Below are 20,696 nucleotides of genomic sequence, written 5' to 3'. Positions count from 1 at the left end.
TAAAAGTACACAACCAAAGAAAGTGTCTCAAAATGATTGAACATGATCACGTTTATTTACCATTTCCCAAATATTCATTCACTGATTGCCTTTAATATTTGAAGCATATTCACTGGTTGTACCTAAAACGTCATCAGTGAGCCTACTGAATATCCAAAGAGGTTACATCATGGTTATTTTTATTCGATCCGTAACTAAAATGTAAAATCACAGCTTTCACTTAATCATTCAATAAGTTATTATCATTACAAAATACATTTGTACACAATTACACCATTTGTGCTCTAGCACATTTAAAAAAAAATCATTCATACAAATGTAGCTTTGTATTGTGCTGCATTATTTTGGCTGCTGTGTGAGACGTTGTTGAGGGGACGCGGAGGATGGACAGAAGAATAAGTTCCATTCCTCATTTTGCTCTGGCACTGACGAAGCTCAGCTGCGTAGCCCTCAAAGCTCTCATCCAGAGGGATGTCTTCCACATCTGTCCTTTGCTCAAAAGACGGTGAATCTTTCTGTGCTGATGTTTCTCCCTGCTGGTGGCTCACTCGAGACTCGCTTTCATCTACTGCACCTGAGAAAGAGAAATGTTCAAGAGGATGTGGAGCAACTTGGTGAATGACTCTAAAAAAAGCAGGAACGTATATGTTATGATTTTGGCTAGATGAAAAAACAGCTGGGTTTGTCCTTGATGACAGTGAGTCCCAATCCCAGCACTGGAGAACCCATTTTCCACACACTGTTGTATTTTTCTTGCTCTAATGCAGCCCACACAATGTGTAAAGCAGCTTGATGACTATATGTACTTATATAATGATCTTGGATTTGTGTTGACTATCTGCTTCAATCCAAAATCCAAAAAGAAAATGGGTTCCTTCATTAATTCAAATTTGAAGTCTAACAAGATACTATCTGACAATGGCTAAATTACATTATATCCGCGTATTAATACGAGATTATGATTATGTTTTGATATTATGATAGCATAACAGTATGTTACAAATTCTGTTTGTCTCTTCATTTTGCATCATAAATAACCAAACCACATGGTGGCACTATAACTCCTCTGCTATATACAGTCTAAGGATAACTTTACCCTTGCAGTCATTTTAAATTAGCTTTCTTCAGATATTTATTTCAGTATTCGTAATTGCTTACATATCCATCCTGATGGCCTTCACAAGATAAGCTGAGTCAGCAATAAGAACATTCAGACTAATAACAAATGGCATGATGGTTTTAACGCCTTTCCCTGTTTTATTCCTGGAGTTCTCTTTACTCATCATTTGCTCAGTTTCTCCCGATCTTAATATACTCGTGTGAAGACTATTAGAGAGCACTAACATGCAACTCTCCCTACAAATAAGTGAACCAAACAGCTCTGACTACATCTGAGTTCACACTTGGGCTTAATATTACTTCTATCCTATTTTAAAAAATCATATTTAGTTGTATTGTGTTTTGAGAATCAAGTGTGAGTGAAATGCAATTCTGAGTCCTTCTCAAAACGCAACTCAATCACGAGTCAAATGAAAATCAGAAAATGGGTAGAAAAAGATGGAAAGATCAACATGGAAGGAAATGAATTACGAAGCGTGATACTACACAAGATCACAAGGAAGTCTAGTGTGATTTCACCTCTAGTGTTTATTAGACACACAAAAAATCAACATGATCTACAGCAGAGGCAGAATGACCTGCAATTGAACATTGCTATGCTTTGAAATGTTGTGGCAGCTAATGTGTAAAAACATAGTTAAAAACTTAGTCTCAGCTGCCTTACACTACAAGAGTTTCTGTGAACAGTAGTTATAGAGTCAACTCCAAAATTATTAGCATCCTTCATGAGAATTATGTAAAATTTTTGTATAATAAAACATTGAATACCAACAGCGCTGCTGAATTCATATATATATTTTTTGTTCGTTTTCACATTTCACAAGCAAATATGATTGTTGCTCATACTTCAGTAACAGCCGTTTTCAGTCAAGCGGAGTAAAAAAGTCTTTGGAACATTTTGCTCCAATACATTTGGTTGGGGCAAGCCAGCTAGCTGATGTTAGCTAATTAAGCACTAGAGAAGTCCACAATACGGTTCTGCACATCTAGCTACATGTAAGTTACACGCGAATGAGTTTCTAGTCAGTAATATATAAAAGAAGGGAATTATCCACATTTTCTATTTTAAATTTCATTTACGTGGTCTACAGATTTTAATAAATTTGTGTCCAACCCTTGAGAGTATCTCATTGTGAACAAAATGTAAACGGTAAAGAGTTAATGTGCAGTGAAAAGGCGGTATATTTGATAACAGGAACTAGCTTATTTTGTGGATGTTCCACAATAATACATGTATCTATAAACAGATCAAAAGTACCATGTCGTTTTTTTAATAAATAATCATTTTGGGGTGGTAATGTCAAACCATCACACCATCCTGATTACTTTCCTATAATAGCACGCCCTGTTGTGTTTTACTGCTTACACAGACAAATTTTTTTTTTCCTCAAGTGGAAAAACTATTTATCCTTCTTCTACTCAAAATCATTCTCATAAAAAACTTATAAATAGTGTCTTCTCTTGGATGGGTAAAAAATATTGGTGCTCTTAAATATTATTTATAATAAACGCAAATAAATGATTGTCCTTGAGAGAAAGTTACTTTCGGGAATTTCTATGCTGTCTTTGACCTTTTCCTAGTGATTTACACACCACGAATTCTGATCAGTAACAGTGTATATATTAGCCCAAAACCTCTGCCAAGAATTACGACTTGGCTATACATGAAAAACATATCAATACATCAAAGTTTTGCAACGGCTGACTCAGTCTCTGCATCTGAACCCTATAAAATGGGGTCTGATGAAGAGGGCAGTCCACGTGCGCAAGCTTGTAATATTCTAGAAGGAGTGTCTACTATCATTGTGCAGAGCCTCATTACAGGACACTCAGGGTTGTTCCCCAGGAGAAGCTTCACCAAATATGCTTTCATTTGTTTAAAATTACATGTTCATAATTACATTAAGAGAATTTTTTTATAATACTGCTATAAATAATGCTATAAAATTTCCATGCATGTTTAAACTCAAAATATCACTAACTGATTAGTGTTATTGATTTCATATAGTCTTTTTTTCCCTCATTCTCATGAAGGGTACCAATAATTCTGGAATTGACTATTAAGCCTTTGCTGGTCAATGCTTAACTCTTCAGCTTTGCTGAATTGCAGGTTAGGAGGATGGATGAAAAGTGACACACTTGCTGATGAATCATTAGTCACTCTCTACAAGATGATTAAAAAAGTGTAAAGTAACATGAGTAAAACACTACGATTCACCACACATAACAAGTGAAATGTGTAGAAAACTAGTAACCTTAGCATCTATGGCATGTCGTATCTTTGTAATACAATAGTCAAAAACACTGGCATTAACAGAGTAAAGCAAGTAAATACACATCTACATTTCAGGAATATTGGTATAAAAACTCCTTTTTTTCCGCATGGATTTGTTCTGATAAGTCCTGTGTGTGTTGATTTGTAGAAAAACCCAGAGCAGAGCTGAGAGGTGTTCTTTAACACCATAAAGTGCATCTAAAGCTGTCAAATGTCAGTTCTATCTGACCTTATTAATATATTTACAATCTGAGGCGTAATGTCTATTCATGTACAAATGTCAGCCACCACAAACATACACTCACTATACACACTAGAGCACACACGACTAGTCATCCGGGAGAAATACCTGAGCTGGGGTTTCTGTGGGCGGAAGGCGGCAGTGGAGGGGTGATGTTGGCATCGTGAGGGGGTGGGAAGGTTGGCACAGGGGGCAGTAGAGTAGAGTTAGGGCTGCTGATGTCTCCCTCACCCACCAGGGTGAGGTCACACAGTCCCTCTCCATCCTGCCCTGGGGGGCCTTGTGGATGGAGAATGGGGGAGAGGGACGGGGAGAACAGGTCTGTCTTGTCTCCAGCTTTGGAGTTGTGTCCATTGGAGGTGACAGATGCGGGCTGGTTGGAGACATGAACATGTTTTTGGGAGGTGGGAGTGGAACAGGATGGAGGTGCACTGGGCTCAGGCTTCAGACGCAGAAAGTCAGGGAGCACCAGGTCCTCTTTTCTCAGCAGGCCTCTCTGATCATCAGCACGGCTGCTCTGAGCACGACTCAGCAGCTCAAAGAACTCTGTGATTAAAAACAAGCAGAGAAAGAAACAGACAATCAAGAGAAACAGTAAATCAAGAGAAATCAGCAATGAGAGAACTAGAGAAAGCAAAGACTGGTAGGTATTAGCAGTATGGTGGTAGAAAGAAAGCAGAAATGCTTATACTTTTAAAGTTAGTCATACCAATTTAGCCAAAGATAGCACTAAGTCATCTCGCAAACATATGCTACTAGACCTTTAAAATAGTAGTAGAGCTGGGTTATGTAATTAAATATCGGTAATATCTACCAATAGATAATAGATCCAGCTTGCCATGTTTCTGCTTTCTCAGTAACATGAAGAGAGATACGTAAGTGATAACAGAAACTAAATTTTCTCATGGACATTCGACAGCATTAAATGTAACTAAATGAAATTAAACTTAAAAATTTAAAATTTAAATTGTTGCCTAATTATAAGAGGCAAAAAACACTTTGGCATGTGCGGTTATAGGAAAATAATCCACCCGGTCATTGATTATTTTCCTATAACAACACATCATGCTTTATTCGTTACTTACTTAGTGTTGTAAGATGATACTAAGGCATACTGAAAACCTTATATGTCTTATATGTTAATCATAACATGATTTTTTTCTAGTATGTATCAAAACCTGTAATTACAGAACATACTCTCAGACTGTAACTGATTAGTTTGGTCTGACATGTAGCAACATATAAAATCAAAATGTGAGTGATCAATACATGTCATCTGATCAATAAACTCTAAAGGAAAGAGGAAGAGACTGAGACATAGAAAGATTCAAATGAGAGATTCAAACCTTCAGCATCATCCAGATGAATCTTGTTGCCTTTCTTTTTTTGGGGTGTCTCACTGATTGGGGGTTTGTCTCTTCCCTCCCCTTTCACAGGTTTCTCTGATGGTCTGTGATCTCCCTGATGATGTGACAATGACAACAGTAATATTAAAACAAGAAAGTTGTTGGTACACACATGTACTGTACTGTGCAACAGTCTTAGGCACATGTAAAGAAATGCTGTAAAGATGCCTTCAAAAATAATGAAATTAAACTTTGTTTAAATAAAAAACTTGAAAATTAAAAAAAATAAATTGGCCTGACAAGCCTTTAAAAATACATCAAAAGTCTCTGGTACACTTCATACAGTTTTTAATGATAATATTTGGCTGGTCAGTTTCCTAAGCATCTTGGAGAATCAGCCACAGTTCTTCTGGAGGCTTTGACTGCACACTTGCTAATCCTCTGAATCACCTTAATAAGGTAATGTTTAAATCCATCTGAATCACCTTAATAAGGTAATGAGCTAAGTCACATGTGCTCTTGGTGGAATCTGACAAATATATCACTGTGCTGTGTGTTTGAGAAAATGACTGAATTGTAAAAAACTTCTTTCATGCCAACAACACATCAAATATGTTTAAAAAAAAAAAACATCTGGAGTGGAACATCAGTAATAAATGAGCCACATGAAACCCTACACATGAACATACCTAATGTTTAAAATTACAATTTCAGCTGTTAATAGTAAGGGAGGTCAAAGTCTTGTCTTTTTATTGTATTAATGTTTTATTAAAAATGACAGAAAATGTATCTGCAGCCTATTTGTGTGAGCAGTACTGATAATAACAGTATTATAAAAAAATAACAGTAACCTGAGCTCCGGATGTACTATATATATATATATATATATATATATATATATATATATATATATATATATATATGCTTTAGAAGCCATGATAATTACTGTAAGGTAACAGATAAACTGCTCAGTCTTACCGGTGTTGACTGCCCCCTGCTGGTCAATGATGGTCCCTGTGCTTTGGAGGGAAGTGTCTTAGACTTGTCTGCTTTGAGACGGAAACAAAGCAAAGGTTATAATACTGTTTTTAGTGATGCCCCTGACTTGACTGACACACCACTTTATCAGTGAAAGCAATATGATGTGGGTTCAATTCCAGGAAGTCTGTTAGTAGTGCACAAGGCTATATGTGTGTGGGCAGAAGTGTGCCTGTGACCTCTCTCCTATCACTTGAAGGACACACACTCCTGACACACCGACATACTCGGCCAAAGAGCCTTGTATCACGACTGCAACAGAATGAATATGTGTAAGGGTTCAAGCAGGTGTGCTTCTATGCATACCATGTGAAGAGCTTGGTTCAGAGCACTCTAGGACAACTCGCAAGCCGTCAAGGTTCGATATGGGCAGTCCTAAATCAAGAGGCTCAGTCTCTCCACTCTGAAAAATATAGAGAAATTTTAGCATATAGCTCCCCTGTGACACCAAAGCATGTAGCCATTGGGGAAAACATACACAAAGATCTTTTCAGTTCTGAGTTTTACATTTAGTACTGAGCTTCTTTATTAAATGTCATACATTTAATAGAGCATCATGCTTGGGTCTTGTATATGATGCATGACATTTAATAAAGAAGCTACATATTATTATTACACATGCATTATTATTATTATTATTATTATTAATAATAATAATAATAATAATAATAATTAGTATTATTATTATTTATTACACTTATTTAACACTTTATTATCTTATTTAACACAAAACAATAAAAATAAACCATCTGTTGCTATCTTGGGAGCCAATAAATGTCATATCTAAATGAAATTAAGGTAAGCTTAATATGCTAGCATTGAGCAGTGTTTTGTTACAGAAAAAAAAACAAAAAAACAAATCAACATACTGCAGGTTCCCATAATGCACCACACCCTGTGATATCAACATTCACTTCAGATCAGTGCAGATCTCAGATCTGTTCTGCCCTCTGTCTGACATCACTTCTGATTCTTTGTGGCAAAACTGATTCTAGACAAGCACTTTCAAGTACAGCTGGAAAACACTGAGCTCCACCCTTGCTTCACCACAGATGTGGTGCCACAAATGCATGTTGCCATGGCAAAGTGACTTACTATTCTAGCCACCAGGTCGTTAAGGCGCAGGCCGTACTTGGCAACCACAGGCCGCAGCACCTCAGCTACGGGTTTGGTCGGCTTGGCTTTCAAGCCCACAGATCTGTTAATAGGCACCAGATCCAATCTAAAAATAGAAGACAGAAGGGAAATATTTATAGTCTACATTCACTGTAGACATGAACTTGTTTGATACTGCTTCTTATGCATTATGCACTTCAGATAAACAGGAGGAAAACATATTTCAGGAAAGTGACTGGCTGGCTCTTTTTGGAAGGCAGGATGACAGCCAGCTGTAATAACTGAGCTATGTTTATATATAATGTAATAGTGTGGCAATGTTAGAAGACTTTACTGAGCACCCTTTCATTAATTTACATTTACAGCATTTGGAACACTACTATATGTATAATGACTTACAAAAGTGCTTTGTAGTCTCCATCAAAGACATATTCTCATGCTAGTACAAATAATTCAGGGTCTAAGAATACTATCAAGCTACATCCCTGTTGTTAGAGGGGAGTTAGTACAATGAGTCGGTACAAAATAAATACAGTACAAGTCAAGGTTTTTTTCCTCTCATTTCCCTCCCCAATTTAGTCTTGCCAATTCCCACCCACTAGCTAACTCTCCCCTGTCACATTACAGCTACCAACCAGGGAGTGCAGGGCAAACACATGTTTCCTCCAAGACGTGAAAACAACCTCTGAATGTTTTCAAACTTTTGCTCATGCAGCGTCACAGGGCAGCATAACAAACTCAGAGAAAAGCGCTATCTACTCTCTTCCACATATTCCACAGATGGCATGATTGGCTAGCATCACTGTAATCGACAGGGGAGAGAGTACACTATCCCTTCCACCCAGAGAGCAGAGCCAAATTTGCTCTCTAGACTCCCAGCCACATATATGTCTGCGCATCGTTGTGTTTTGTACTTGTGATCTCCCGATGATGGGATGAACACTTTTCCTTTATTTATTTCAGACAGCCAATTCCAGAAGTATAGAATTTACCTGAACAGAGTACGCTTCTCCATTCGTAGGTCTCTTGAACTGAGAGTCATGCTGTCTTGGTCCAACACCAGCGGCTGTAAAGAAGAGGAAAAATAAAAGAAAAAGATATACTGAGTGGGTGAAAGTAGCTGGTGGACAACAGGAAGCAGTAAAAAGAAGTTCTAGCCAACTACCTTCTCTCCCCCAACAAGAAAGAGATCAACAGCAGCCATGTTGATGCTTTGTTTCTGGCAGAGCTCCAGCAGCACTTGTCTGATGGAAGCACCCTGCTTCAGACACACACAGCAGCTCGAGCCATCGGGGAGTGCTACTGTGCATGACCTACTCGGCCCTATTTTGTCCTTCTCCCATGTGGAGTTCCTCTGCTTGAATCAATACACACACACACACAGGCACACACAAAAGGAACATAATCTCATCAGCTAAAGTTGATTACTGAAATGAAGCCACACTGTGGACTACATGCACTACAGTATTATAAAAGAACTAGAACTGATGTCAGACAGAGGACAGAACTGATCTGTGATCTGCACTGATCTGAAGCTAATGTTAATAGCACTGGGTGTGGTGCATTATGGGAATCTCTAGGGTAAACAATATGTGAAACTGGTTAATTCTAGCACCTAGTGTAAGAATGAATATAAGAATTATGTGGTATTTTAATACCTTACAGGGTATAAGATTCACAGTTGAAAACTTTCTCTCTTTATTTACATTTGCATTGTTATTACTGTGGTATTGCCAGTTAACATGTTAAAATACTTGCTGTTATTTTTATCTATATTACAATTTTGTGGTCTGATTCCCAGTGTCATTCTGATTTCTATGATTTGGACAATTTTTAAAGGATAATGATAATAAATGCTGAGATACAAGGCCCATACAAGAGTATCATTCAAAAACATATGCAACTGAACCATTAACATCTGAATCTTTTTTTTTTTTTTTTTAAACAAAATTTTAAAGTAGCTGTTGATTTCATCACTGGTCCAGTTTACCTCATTTCTCAATGTGGAGCAGGGTGTGTTGAACTCCTGACTGGCACCAGAAGACAAAGACCCCTGAGACTCCCTCCGTCCATTACTGTCTGCACATAAACAAAACAGCCAATCACTAATACAAATGTTTGCATTACTAAAATATTATTTATATTACTAAAATTGAGTCCAGGTAATTTAATCAGCACAACACCTTACGTCTCAGTAACAGCAAACTTTGAGACCTTGTTGTGCATACCACACAACACAATCCACAACTAAACCTTTATCCTGGTCACAGAAAGATCAGAAAGATTAGGAAATTATATGATTACTTACTATAATTGAAATCTGTTATTTCTCGTTTCTTCGGACCTTTACCAAAGCTCCTGTTTCTGTACCAGGAGAAAATGCCATTTCTCCTGTCAGGGTCATCTCTTAGGTCGTCACTCGACCTGCCTGTCCTAGGCTTCCGAGTTTCCTGTAATGCAGATTGCCAAACCCAAGAAAATAAATACAGTAACTCGGAGAATACAATTAAATGTAATTAAAGTTAACTAAAGCTACAGTGTGTAGGATTTTTTGTTAAAAAATAAAAATGGGAGAAAAAATACTCTATAATATGATGCTTCTGAGCTACTCTGAGTCACCCAAACAATCCTGTAATACTAATTAACACTCAGTGCTGTGTCAGGGGTGTTGGGTTGGATTGGCGCATACACGCATTGTACGCATACATCAGACGCCAGCTCTGATATGTCAAACATCATCACACCCCAACTTCAGAGGGTGACTGTCATGGTGACTGTCAGGAGAGCCACAGCCAGTCAAGACAGAGAGAGTGAGAGAGTGTAAATAAACGGGGGAACGAGATTACACTATAAGAGGTAGGAAAATTGATTTTGGGTGATGATGTTCCAGGTGAGATATTTATTTGCTCTCTAATTTGATAGGACCTTAGTGAATGGAAGATGATTTATTTTCATGGGGCACCATCCAATATATAAGCTGTTGTAGCTAGTTGGTTAGTGGCTAAAGGGTATTTTTAATGAGTTACGTGCAAAACTAGGAGATTGATACATCTGTTCGCTCTTGGTGTTTGTAATTTTGACAAATCTGTGTCTATTTATCCACTAAACTGTTTCAGATAGTGCAATAAATAGTTAATCGAGCAATAAAAACTATGACGATTTTATTCCTAAAACACTTCTGTAAACCCAAGGAGATGTTGATAACAGCAGGTAATTATATCTTCAGAGTCACAAATACTTGGGACGGCTCCCAAACCACATTGTACCCTTCTAAATAGTATGCTAGTACACCTATGCTGTTGGCTATTTAGCCATCGTATTTATAGCATGCATCAAATGCAGCATGGGACATAGCCCTGAAATCTAATTGAATGTCTACTACTTGCAGCCATCAGATTAATCCGCATTGTGGAAAAGGACACAGCACAAAGCACGGTGGAAAATGTTCTTCCACATACAGCTTACCATAGCATTCCCAAAATCTTACATCCTTCAGCTTTAAGCAACAACAAACAATTATTAAATTGTGTACCACATATTAAACAGTATATAGTCCATGCCATGAGTCAAATAAGAACTGAAATGCAACATCAAGTCCATGGAAAGATTGCCATTACCTTTTTTGGTGTGGAGAAATTGGAGCGCTCTGAGATAACGCTGTGCTTAGAAGGGGCGGGGCTACAGGGCACATGGTAAGGGTCAGGGAGAGGTCGACCCTCCACTTCAGCCAACATACACTCCTGATACAGTGAGGATTTCAGAAACCGAGCATAACTGTCAAACTTCATCAGGTTAAAGATCTACAGAGAAAGAGAGAAGGAGGAGAGAGGGTGGGATTTCATAAAGAAGTTAAATTTCCAGTCTGATAATGAGATTTTAGCTCTGTATTGGCATGTGTGTGCATGTACATATAAAAGCTCACCTGTAGCTGTGGCTGCTTGAACATATCAGGCCTTGGTGCCGTGAGGACATCATCTGCAAGTTGTGCCTGGCTGTCAATGTTCACTGGAGTAGTGGCCTTACTGGAGAGGAAGCTATTGTAGATTTCTCTGGCCTTCTGGGAAAGCTGGTGACAAGAACGAATCAGTACCATGGAGATCAAAATATGAAAAATTAAGTTGTGGAGACACAGACACTTATATTATTATTACATAAGATATTATTTACATATTCCATTAATTTTAAACAACAAAAGATAGTGTTTCTCCTTTGTAATGTTTTATAGATGTTCAACGAATACTGAAGATCCTTCCTGAAGAATCTGCTCAAATGTGACTGGATTGAACATTGACACACTGTACAGTGTAAAGCTTGGGCACCGCTGGCCAAATTACATATTTACATATACAAAATATTTTTAAAAATTATGAAAAATATAAAAAAAAAACCATTTTCTACAAATGTTAATACAATTACTTTTTATTTGATAAACTCAAAAATAGGACAAAAAATAGTAATTGTGGAATGTACAAAAGTTTGGACATCCTATAAGTCAGTACTGAGTAACACCCCATTTGGCTGATATCACAGCTTGCAAACTCTTTTTGTAACCAGCTAGGAGTATTTCATTTCTTGTTAAATGAAATTTAGCCCACTCACTATTCCTTGCAAAATGTCTCTAGTTCTGAGACATTCTTGGGTCGTCTTCCATGCACACCATGTTTAAGATTTACCTACATATTTTCAATGTCATACGTTCAAGTCAGTAGACTGTGAAGCCCATTCCAAAAGCTCGAGGCTGCATTTCTTCAAGAAGTTCACAGTGGATTTTGGGGTATGTTTTGGATCACTGCATTGTTGGAGAAGCCAATTTCTTTTCAGCTTCAGTTTCTTGACGGGCTATATCACATTTGCTTCCAGACTTGAATCCATTCTTCCATCTACCCGTGCAAAGTTTCATGTGTGAGTAACTGCCACACAACCCCAAAGCATAACATCCACCCCCATGCTTAACAACTGGCAAGGTGTTCTTTCCAACAAAAAACTCCTTTTTTTCTCCAAACATACTTTTGGTGATTGTGGCCATCTAGATAATGCCTCTGGCTTATCTAGATATTGTTTTGCATACATCCCATGCCCACTTTTGTGGTGAGGTCACAGGTAAGATTTCCTTCTGATAACTCCTCCATGCAGATCATGTTCGTGCAAGCAATGCTGCACACTGGAACAGTGCACCACCACTCCTGCGTCAGCTAAAGCTTCCTGCAGGTCCTTAGTGTCATATGGGTGCAGCTCTATCTGAAAGAATGGTCTAGATCTTGCCATGATCTCCACAGTTTCCCTTAACTGCCATTTCTTAAAGACATTTCAGACAAGTGGAAATTGTAAGCTGGAAGTGCTTTGATGTCTTTTTATAACCTTCCTCTTCTTTGTAGGCATCAGTTAGCTTTGTTTTCTCATCCTCAGTCAGCTGCTTAAAGGAGCCCAAGACTGTTGAGTGTTTGCAGAGTCAGAGAATTTATTATGCTCTGGAATTGTTATTCCTAACAAATGAATCAATTGAGTTCTGAACCTTTAAAACAGGAAGGCTATCCAAACTTTTGCACATGCCAAAATTACAATTTTTTTTCTAATTTTAAGTTCATCAAATATAATGTAACTGTGCATGAGCAGACAATATTATCTTTTAAATAGTTTGCTGCAGAGGTTGTGTTTTTACTTTTTTAATTTAAAAAATCAACAAAATAGGTGACTTGGCCAGGGGTGCCCAAACATTTGCATAAAACTATCACTCACATAAACGTTAAATCTGTTCCTTCATTAAGCACTCAATACACTTTGAAAAGTTTATGAATGGCAGTGTGATAACATCAGGGTAGAAAGACTGTGTGTGTCTGTGGGTGGGGTGGGTGTGGTGTTGTGTGGGTGTCTTTATTTTCCTTTTAGCTTCTACCCCTCAAAATGACTTTGGCCAGGGTCTAATCGACAACTGCGACTCTGAGGCCTGCTCTCAAGATCACCTACTTCACTGGAAATAAACTACTTTTTAAAGTGGAAAATCCTGTCATGCCTCGCCGGTTTTTAATGAAGAGAGAAAGCGAGCTGAAATGAGCTGTCGTTCCTTAACTGCTGACATGTAACTTACCTGTTTCTTGTCATGTTCAGGAACCTGGCTGAAGAATTCACAGGCCTGCCAGAATAAAATATTTTCTTCACTAAACTCCTTTTTCAGAAACTCCTGCAGCAGTAAAGAAAGACAAATTAAAGATACGACCAGACAACAGCATTTCCACAACACACAGCTAAGTATCTTCTGTAAAGAAAAAGAGAGACAGAAGATAAGCTTTCTGATGTTGGCTAGTTCATGCCTGGTGCTACTTACAGAGAAGTAGCGCACACCAACAGGATCCTGGAGCAAACGCTCAAAGGAGACGGCCCATGCTGCTACACGGCGTTCTGAGAGAGTGTGATGGTTGGTGACACTGGGCAGGCTGCTGTTACTTTCCAAACTATGAATGCTTCCAAAGCCATGCCGCTCCATTCCACCTCGCTCTACGCACAGCAGAGAGAAACAATCAGAGACTGTGTACATAGAAGAAGCAGGTAATAATAAAGCTTTACTTAACTACATGTGCTTTTGGTCCATAATGGATTGATAAACAGTAAACACTCGCTCAGACCATCCAGTTGGGGAAACTAAAGCTACTCTAAAATATTACTCAGTGCCTTTTCTTTATATAAGTTAAAGTTGGTTATAAGTTGGTATATTTCAACAATATAATTACAACAGGATGTAACATTACTAATAACGTGCTCATGAATGTACTCATGTATAATTACACAAATCTGCCCACTTCTCCTCTGTTTTATTCACATATGCTTGGAATGTGTATCACTCATATCATTCGTTTTTCCTTCTAGTAAATACTAATGTGTAGACAAGCCCAGGCAGAGCTTTTCTGAACTGGCATTGTTATGACCTCTGACACACTCAACCACATTTCTCATCCACTGAGTTCTTAACATTTTAGCCTTTTGCTTAAAAGCCTTTACATTTGTCCATTAGTAACTTCAATAAAAATATACAGTGTATCTGTTAAAGAGAGAATATTATGGTGCAAACACCACTACAAACTTTGTAAACTATACATGCTTTGTAAACTATAACATGTTGAAATGTTGAAAAATAGCAAAGCTGTTAGGTTATGAAAATCTTTACAGTAGTACACAATTGTGTGAGATATATATAAAAAAGAATACACTCACCACTATCTGATGCCGCTGTCTGAAAGAAAACAAAGAAAGACATGAATGAGAAACAGTCATCGTAAGTCTCGGAGGAAAGAGGAGAAGAAAGCTCCGGGTGAGAAGAAGAAAGAGAGGAGAGACTGGAAAGCGCAGCACTGGAGTGACTTCCTCCTGATATCTCAGCAACCTTCCTCATCCTGACTGAATGTGTGTGAATGTGTGTGTGAGCTGTGTTCTATAAAGACATTCACACACAGGCCTGTTAGAGAAGCTCTGGATGGGTGGCTATACACACAGCTGTTCACACCTCTGGTCTGGGTACCACCCACCCATGCATACACACGCAGCACCAAATGACCTGACCCAGGCCAGGCAAGCAAACACACACACACACGCACACACACACACAACCAATGTCTATATTTTAAACAAAGGGATTTACTCAAGCACTTCAAAGCAATAAAATGTCTCATTTTAGTGGCACATTAGTAACAATGGGTGTGTGTACAGGATCAGGGGATAGTGTGTGTGTGTGTGTGTGTGTGTGTGTGTGTGAGAGAGAGAGAGAGAGAGAGAGAGAGAGAAGCAGGGTGAAATAAATATTCATGTCTAAATTATGTAGTGATTGTCCTAAATAAGGCTGTATGACCTCTTGCTAGACCCATAGCAAATAGATGTGTGTGTGTGTGTGTGTGTGTGTGTGTGTGTGTGTGTGTGTGTGTGTGTGTGTGTTTATGGGTGTTACCACACAAATGGGAGAGACAGCACACACACTCACTGTTTATTCAGTGGGAGGAAGTGAAGTGGTGAGGCATGGCTTAAAATCTTCAAAGACAGAGAACATAAATGTAGCAGGGATGAAGGGCTAGAAGAAATTCAGAAACTAAAGAGCAGCGAGGGTTAAATGACAACCTGACAGACATGTTTAGCAAGCTTAGCAAACTGCTGATACTGCAGTATGTTGTTCTGTGTAGGTGTATGTGTGTCTGTTGTCTGGAAGTGTGTTTTGAAATAACCTGTTTATAAGGCAAACACACATTTTCACAAGTCCCGTAACTCAAGTCCCAGTCCTCAGACTTTCCTTCCCACTGTTTGTTAGCGTGTCAACATCAGCTCATCACCAGTCTGAAGGCTACATTCCTATCCCAGTTGGGTGCCTTTTGCAAAGCTGAGATCACTGAGAACATTAAGCATACTTAAGATATTGTGGGGGTTTTCATATGGTAATGAAAGATTTAACTGGAGAATTGGCATCACATCACAGCCATTCAGGTGACAAAATGCATACCTTGCCTAATTAAGTGCATTCCTTTTCTCTAGTCTAAAGGACAATTTAATAATGACCAACAACAACAGCTGTGTTTTATATACATATAAGCTGACACGGATGCCAACAGGAAAGGAAAAGAAATGAAAACTTGTGTGACGGTTCTCAGTGTCAACACATCTCAAAAACAGAAACAACTGATGGCCATAATCACCAGAACAGAAACTGGTAAATGTTCTTTAAATTCATAATAATATGGTCTCATTAAGATTCACAATAGTAAAATAAAGAGTTTAAAAGAAGTATACAGGGAAAAGTGCTGTTTTATGCCTAACCGCACCTGAAACTAACATCACTTGCTAGAGAAAATTCATTCATTCATCTCTAGTAATCACTTTATCCTGGTCAGCGTCTCAGTGGATCTGGAGCCTATAACAGGAACACTGGGAATGAGGCAGGGATACGGGATACTCTGGATGGGGTTCCAGTCCATTGCAGGGCTCCATGCGCACACACACATTCACATGCTTATTCACACCTAGCACCCACATGCAACATGCAAAACTCCACACAGACAGTGACCCAACCTCAAGGACGCTAGAGCTGTGAGGCAACAATACTACCCACTACGCCACGGTGCCGCCTGTTAGTGATAATGAAGATTCCATAACACTGACCTTCCTCCTCTTATTGCATGTTATATATATGTGAGACTTTTCACTTAAGTTTATATATAAACAAGAGCTGTAAAGTTTGGGTAAAAATAGATTTATTTATTTATTTTTATTGCATTTATTAATGAGATGCAGTAAAATTATATTTTATCCCAAAGACATCACCAGACTGCAAAAAGAACATTACATTTTGTAAATAATTTAATTAAGATGTTTGCATGATTGTTGACTTACTACACGAGTATGTCAATATCAGATCTCTTTTAGTAGAATCAACCACAACCAGCAAAACCTTTAGATTAATTAAGCTTGTAAAAAGACAAACTCTTGTTGTTTCATTTATGTACACAATACATATTTTAATGCATCAAGTTATGCTTTTCTTATTGGTTAGTTGGAAACAAAACTGAGAACTGACTGTGGACGACTTAACAACTTGGCTGTACTGTAAAATATTTTTGGCAGTTTTTATGGTTACAAATTGCATGTGATGCTGGCCTTCTTTGAGCTATCTCTATTTTGATCCAACGATGGACCTTTTCTCTCTCTCTGGTTGTATGTGCAGATGTGCAGCTAGAGACAAAAGTTAACATATAAATGTAGAATAATCTGATTATTGTGCTAAAACCTGAAAATGGCCTTAATGCGATTTAGGATATCACTGTTTGCATGATAACTTGATTAATCTGATAACTGACAATATCAGTTATAATTAAAATTATTAGCATGTATGTAAATGATTTCACTGATTTCAAAAGTGTCTACACTTCTGGGAGTTATTGACATTTTATTAACAGAGCGAGTCTGGTCAAGAAAACCACCATCATTAAAATTCTGTCTGGAGCTCTAGTTATTAACAATAATTCAAGAAGAAAAAAGGCTGTAACTCCAGATGTAAAGAAATTTACAGCCTCTTGTACAATGTCTGTTTTCAACACAGCTTAGTCCAAGAATGCTTTTGAGCAAATCCTACAGAGCAGAGAGGGAGACAGACTCCAAAACCCACAACGTTTCATGAGGCGACATAAAAAGCATGAACAAGCTTTAGGACGCAGGCTTCGCCAATACCCTTGCTCTACTCAAAACATGTCCATACAAAGTTACAAAGCAACAAACTGAGGTGTCATCTTTGAGGAAGTCTGGACACTTGGGAAGTACAGCCCAGGTAAATTTAATCAAAAAAAAAAAGATTCATGCTTCAGGTATGTGGAAAGTTTTATCAAATGTCTTCATCTTAAGTGCAAGGAGATACAGCAAGCAACTGCTTCTCTTTCAAAAGCCTAAGCTTGCTAGTCAAACAACTGTTATAGTGCTGGCCAAGCCACTCTAGTTCCATAGGGAACCATACTCAGGTCTAAAGTGGCCTCTTTTGCGGTTCATTTGGAGGGAGGGAGCGAGACAGGAGGCTGGTAATGGGAAACAGAGGCAGGGAAAGAGGCAGCATGCTGGAGGAAAACGGTCAGCTTGGACATGGCCATCGCTTGCAGAAGAAGTAGTTCAGCAACTGGTGCCACCACCCAAGAATCCTCAAATGGAAGAATCTCATGGTAACAAGTCATTTTAGACCACAGACATTGCAGCCACTAATGATGCACATTTCAGTCTTTGCAGGTTAAATATATCCTGGAGTACCACTAGGAAGTATGTTATTACACAGGAAAAGGGTTTTTGCAGGAGCAGAAGACGGTTACCACACTCAGGGGCAGGGTTTAAAAGTCGGCCCATATTCAGTTGGAGATGTATGAGCAGACATGTTACAGACAACCCACGAGGAATAACCAACAACTCTGACTCAGTCAGGAGGAGCAAAAAAAAAAAAAAAAAATCAAAAATCAAAAGACAAATATGGGGTATATCTGGCTTTGGATCGTCATTATTGTCAAACTTAAAAGAAGCATAATTTGAATTGGTTGACTGAGAATTGCCACAACAAAAGCTTTCAGACAGAATGATTCTGTTGTTCCTCCTGTCCCATAAAACCCACATGAAAGCTTGTCTACTCCTTTGTACCCAAGTCAGCCCAAAGCTGCTTTTTCCTTCCCATCCACGTATGAATGTCACATTTACACTGAGACCTACATACTTTCTTCTTACTAACATATCACTGCTTCCCATGTGGAGCCTCAAGCCATCTCATTCCTTTTTGGTGATGTCCACACACACATACACATACACACACCTGTCAGAGCCATTTCCCTTTCCAATGATTACTCACACCTTTAGCAACATTCTGCAAACAGATTGCACCACACCTAGGCTAAATGTGTGGCATTACCTACACTGGATATGTGGATTTTTAATTATTTTTTTTTAAACAATAGCAGGTGACAACCCATTATTTTCAATGGATATGGTTGAATATGTTTGAGCTCAGGAACATATTGTCAATTCTGTAGCTAGTTGTCAATGCTTTACAATCAAAATGTCTCAAAATGTAACACAAAAACATAAACCTTTCTGACACTTCGGTAATAAGATCCAGCAGTAATCATTCTGACAGTTGTTGTCAACAAAAGACAAAAAGGCCCATACAAAACGTAGAACGCTATTTGTACTGTCTAAACTTAAAACGACATTACAAGAGACAAGCACCAGATCTAAACAAAATTTCTTGGCATGTCTTAGCATGTTTAAGCTGGATGGAGCGCAGGGAGCTATAGCCACGAGAAAACAGTGCGTAAGGTGAGGAGACAACTTCCAAGAACCCAGCAGTAGAAGCAGAGTGAAGCACGAAATACTTCTTTTGTTGAAATCCTGCTGAGCCGAAGCAAAGCTCCCCACCACAGCTGCTCCGTGTGGGAGAGAAGGAGTGAGACGTCTAATGAGCAAAACAGCTGATCTAACAAACTCAAGCCACGGATAAAAGTGTGAAATACTGAAGCAAGCTTACCACTACGCAGCGGCGTGCTTTTCGGAAGGAAAAAAATCGCTTTTTAAAACTTTTCTTGAAGTCAGTCATGATTTGTTAAGATTTGTCAGAGAGATTATGTATACACATGTGCCTGATTCAGCACACCTTAAAATTCCCTGCCCAAGATGGGATAGCAAACACACACAGACATGATAAGCCATGTCTAAACAAGTTTACTCAGCCCCCAAAAATATGACATCACCATAGAGCACAGAAAGGATTCTCTCTAGTCATAGTTAGACTGTGATGTTAGACATTTCCAGGGTTTTAGATTGTATCACACTGAGCAAGAGAAATGCCAAACCAGTTCCTGCTCAGACAGCCTATTCCAACTCAGCTACACACTGGTCTTACTTGGAGGTGTGCGTAATTGTGCATGATGTAGGTTAAATTTAGTTTCTTTGTATTTGTGTTAGTGTGGTTCCCTTTGGGTGGGCCATTCCCAAGCTGATCCAGGAGAGAAAGATTGTTTTTAGTGTGTTTTCTCTTCTTTAGACAAAAATCCAAATTTAGACCCAGCTGTATTTGTAGATTTCATGGTGGGAAATGTGTTTTCTCCTGTTGCTATAGCAGCATGTCCTCGCTACATTAGGACAACTTTGAAAATTACGCATATGTGGATATTTGTTTGTGTACGTGCAATCATACATGCCCATGTTTTTTTTTATTTTTTTTTTGCTGCTAATTCTCTCTAACAGCTCTAACTGCACGTGTGCATGTTTTGTATATGGTAAACTGGGCCGTGAATTTACACTGCTGGTTTCCTCTCATTTTCGGAGTGGTTCCAGCTGTGGGAAAAACACTTGCACTCACCTCATTCATTAACCGAAAGAAGTCCACATAAGCAAACTCCTCCGTCATATACATGAATTTGGGTGTGCTATTGTATGTGTATGAATGTTTGCGTCTGGTGTCATCCAATAAACCTTGAACTTCTTTTGGCGAGTCAAAGAAGCAGCAAGTGGTTGAAGAAAAACGACAGTCAGTCATTTTCAAGGGAGTAAAACAAATCTCTCCTTCTTATCTCTAGCAGACAACAAACTGCCTGAAAATACCATCAGAGACCTCAGAGGAGACTTCCTCTGGACTTGCTGGAGAGGGAAGGGAGAGACCGATAAGAGAGAGAAATGACACAGAGAGTCTCTCCTGATACAGTGGTATGACTTTAGCAAATCATACAACCTTGGCCTCTTTCACAGTTTTAGAATGCAGCAACAAGTGCAAGATTTCTTTGTATATGCAGAAGATAAATAGAGGAAAGTAGAAGATATTATGATTGAGCATAGATGTAACTTATGCTGGGGACATTGGGGACGATCTCCAGTTTTGTAAATTTAATAGTATGCAGAAACTTATCCAAAACACACGATCCAATGAAATCACTTGAGCTTTGTTCACAGTGTTAGTTTATCAGAGTGGTGGAAGAAAATGTCATTTTATGGTAAAACTCTTGCATCAAAATTGCTTTAACATGGCACTTTCTTCACAGATAGCGATATGATCATATTATTTATTTGTAGA

The 20,696-nt window shown here is 38.5% G+C and overlaps 1 protein-coding gene across 6 annotated transcripts in view; it reads right to left on the bottom strand.

The window, feature by feature from the left end:
- Positions 1–61: 61 nt before the first annotated feature.
- rgs12a (regulator of G protein signaling 12a) overlaps positions 62–20,696 on the bottom strand; it is a 32,828-nt gene continuing 12,193 nt past the window's right edge. Inside the window, exons 1-16 of one of the 6 annotated variants that reach the window (XM_026936849.3) lie at positions 19,155–20,663; positions 14,342–14,360; positions 13,458–13,627; positions 13,221–13,313; positions 11,058–11,201; positions 10,753–10,935; positions 9,444–9,585; positions 9,126–9,214; positions 8,301–8,492; positions 8,128–8,201; positions 7,115–7,241; positions 6,326–6,422; positions 5,960–6,030; positions 4,982–5,096; positions 3,744–4,181; positions 68–574 (exon numbers count right to left, since the gene is read on the bottom strand). In XM_026936849.3, coding sequence (XP_026792650.3) covers positions 309–574; positions 3,744–4,181; positions 4,982–5,096; positions 5,960–6,030; positions 6,326–6,422; positions 7,115–7,241; positions 8,128–8,201; positions 8,301–8,492; positions 9,126–9,214; positions 9,444–9,585; positions 10,753–10,935; positions 11,058–11,201; positions 13,221–13,313; positions 13,458–13,627; positions 14,342–14,360; positions 19,155–19,223 — 2,289 coding nt within the window. In that variant the 5' untranslated portion in view covers positions 19,224–20,663 and the 3' untranslated portion in view covers positions 68–308. Of the gene's footprint in view, positions 575–3,743; positions 4,182–4,981; positions 5,097–5,959; positions 6,031–6,325; positions 6,423–7,114; positions 7,242–8,127; positions 8,202–8,300; positions 8,493–9,125; positions 9,215–9,443; positions 9,586–10,752; positions 10,936–11,057; positions 11,202–13,220; positions 13,314–13,457; positions 13,628–14,341; positions 14,361–19,154; positions 20,664–20,696 lie in introns of those variants that run through there. The other 5 variants (XM_026936848.3, XM_034303900.2, XM_026936845.3 and 2 more) reach the window with 5 other exon arrangements.

The sequence above is a fragment of the Pangasianodon hypophthalmus genome, chromosome 4, assembly GCF_027358585.1.
Source record: "Pangasianodon hypophthalmus isolate fPanHyp1 chromosome 4, fPanHyp1.pri, whole genome shotgun sequence".
Taxonomy (NCBI): domain Eukaryota; kingdom Metazoa; phylum Chordata; class Actinopteri; order Siluriformes; family Pangasiidae; genus Pangasianodon; species Pangasianodon hypophthalmus.
Note: the sequence above shows the minus strand (reverse complement) of the source record. Positions and strands in the feature narration are given on the sequence as shown.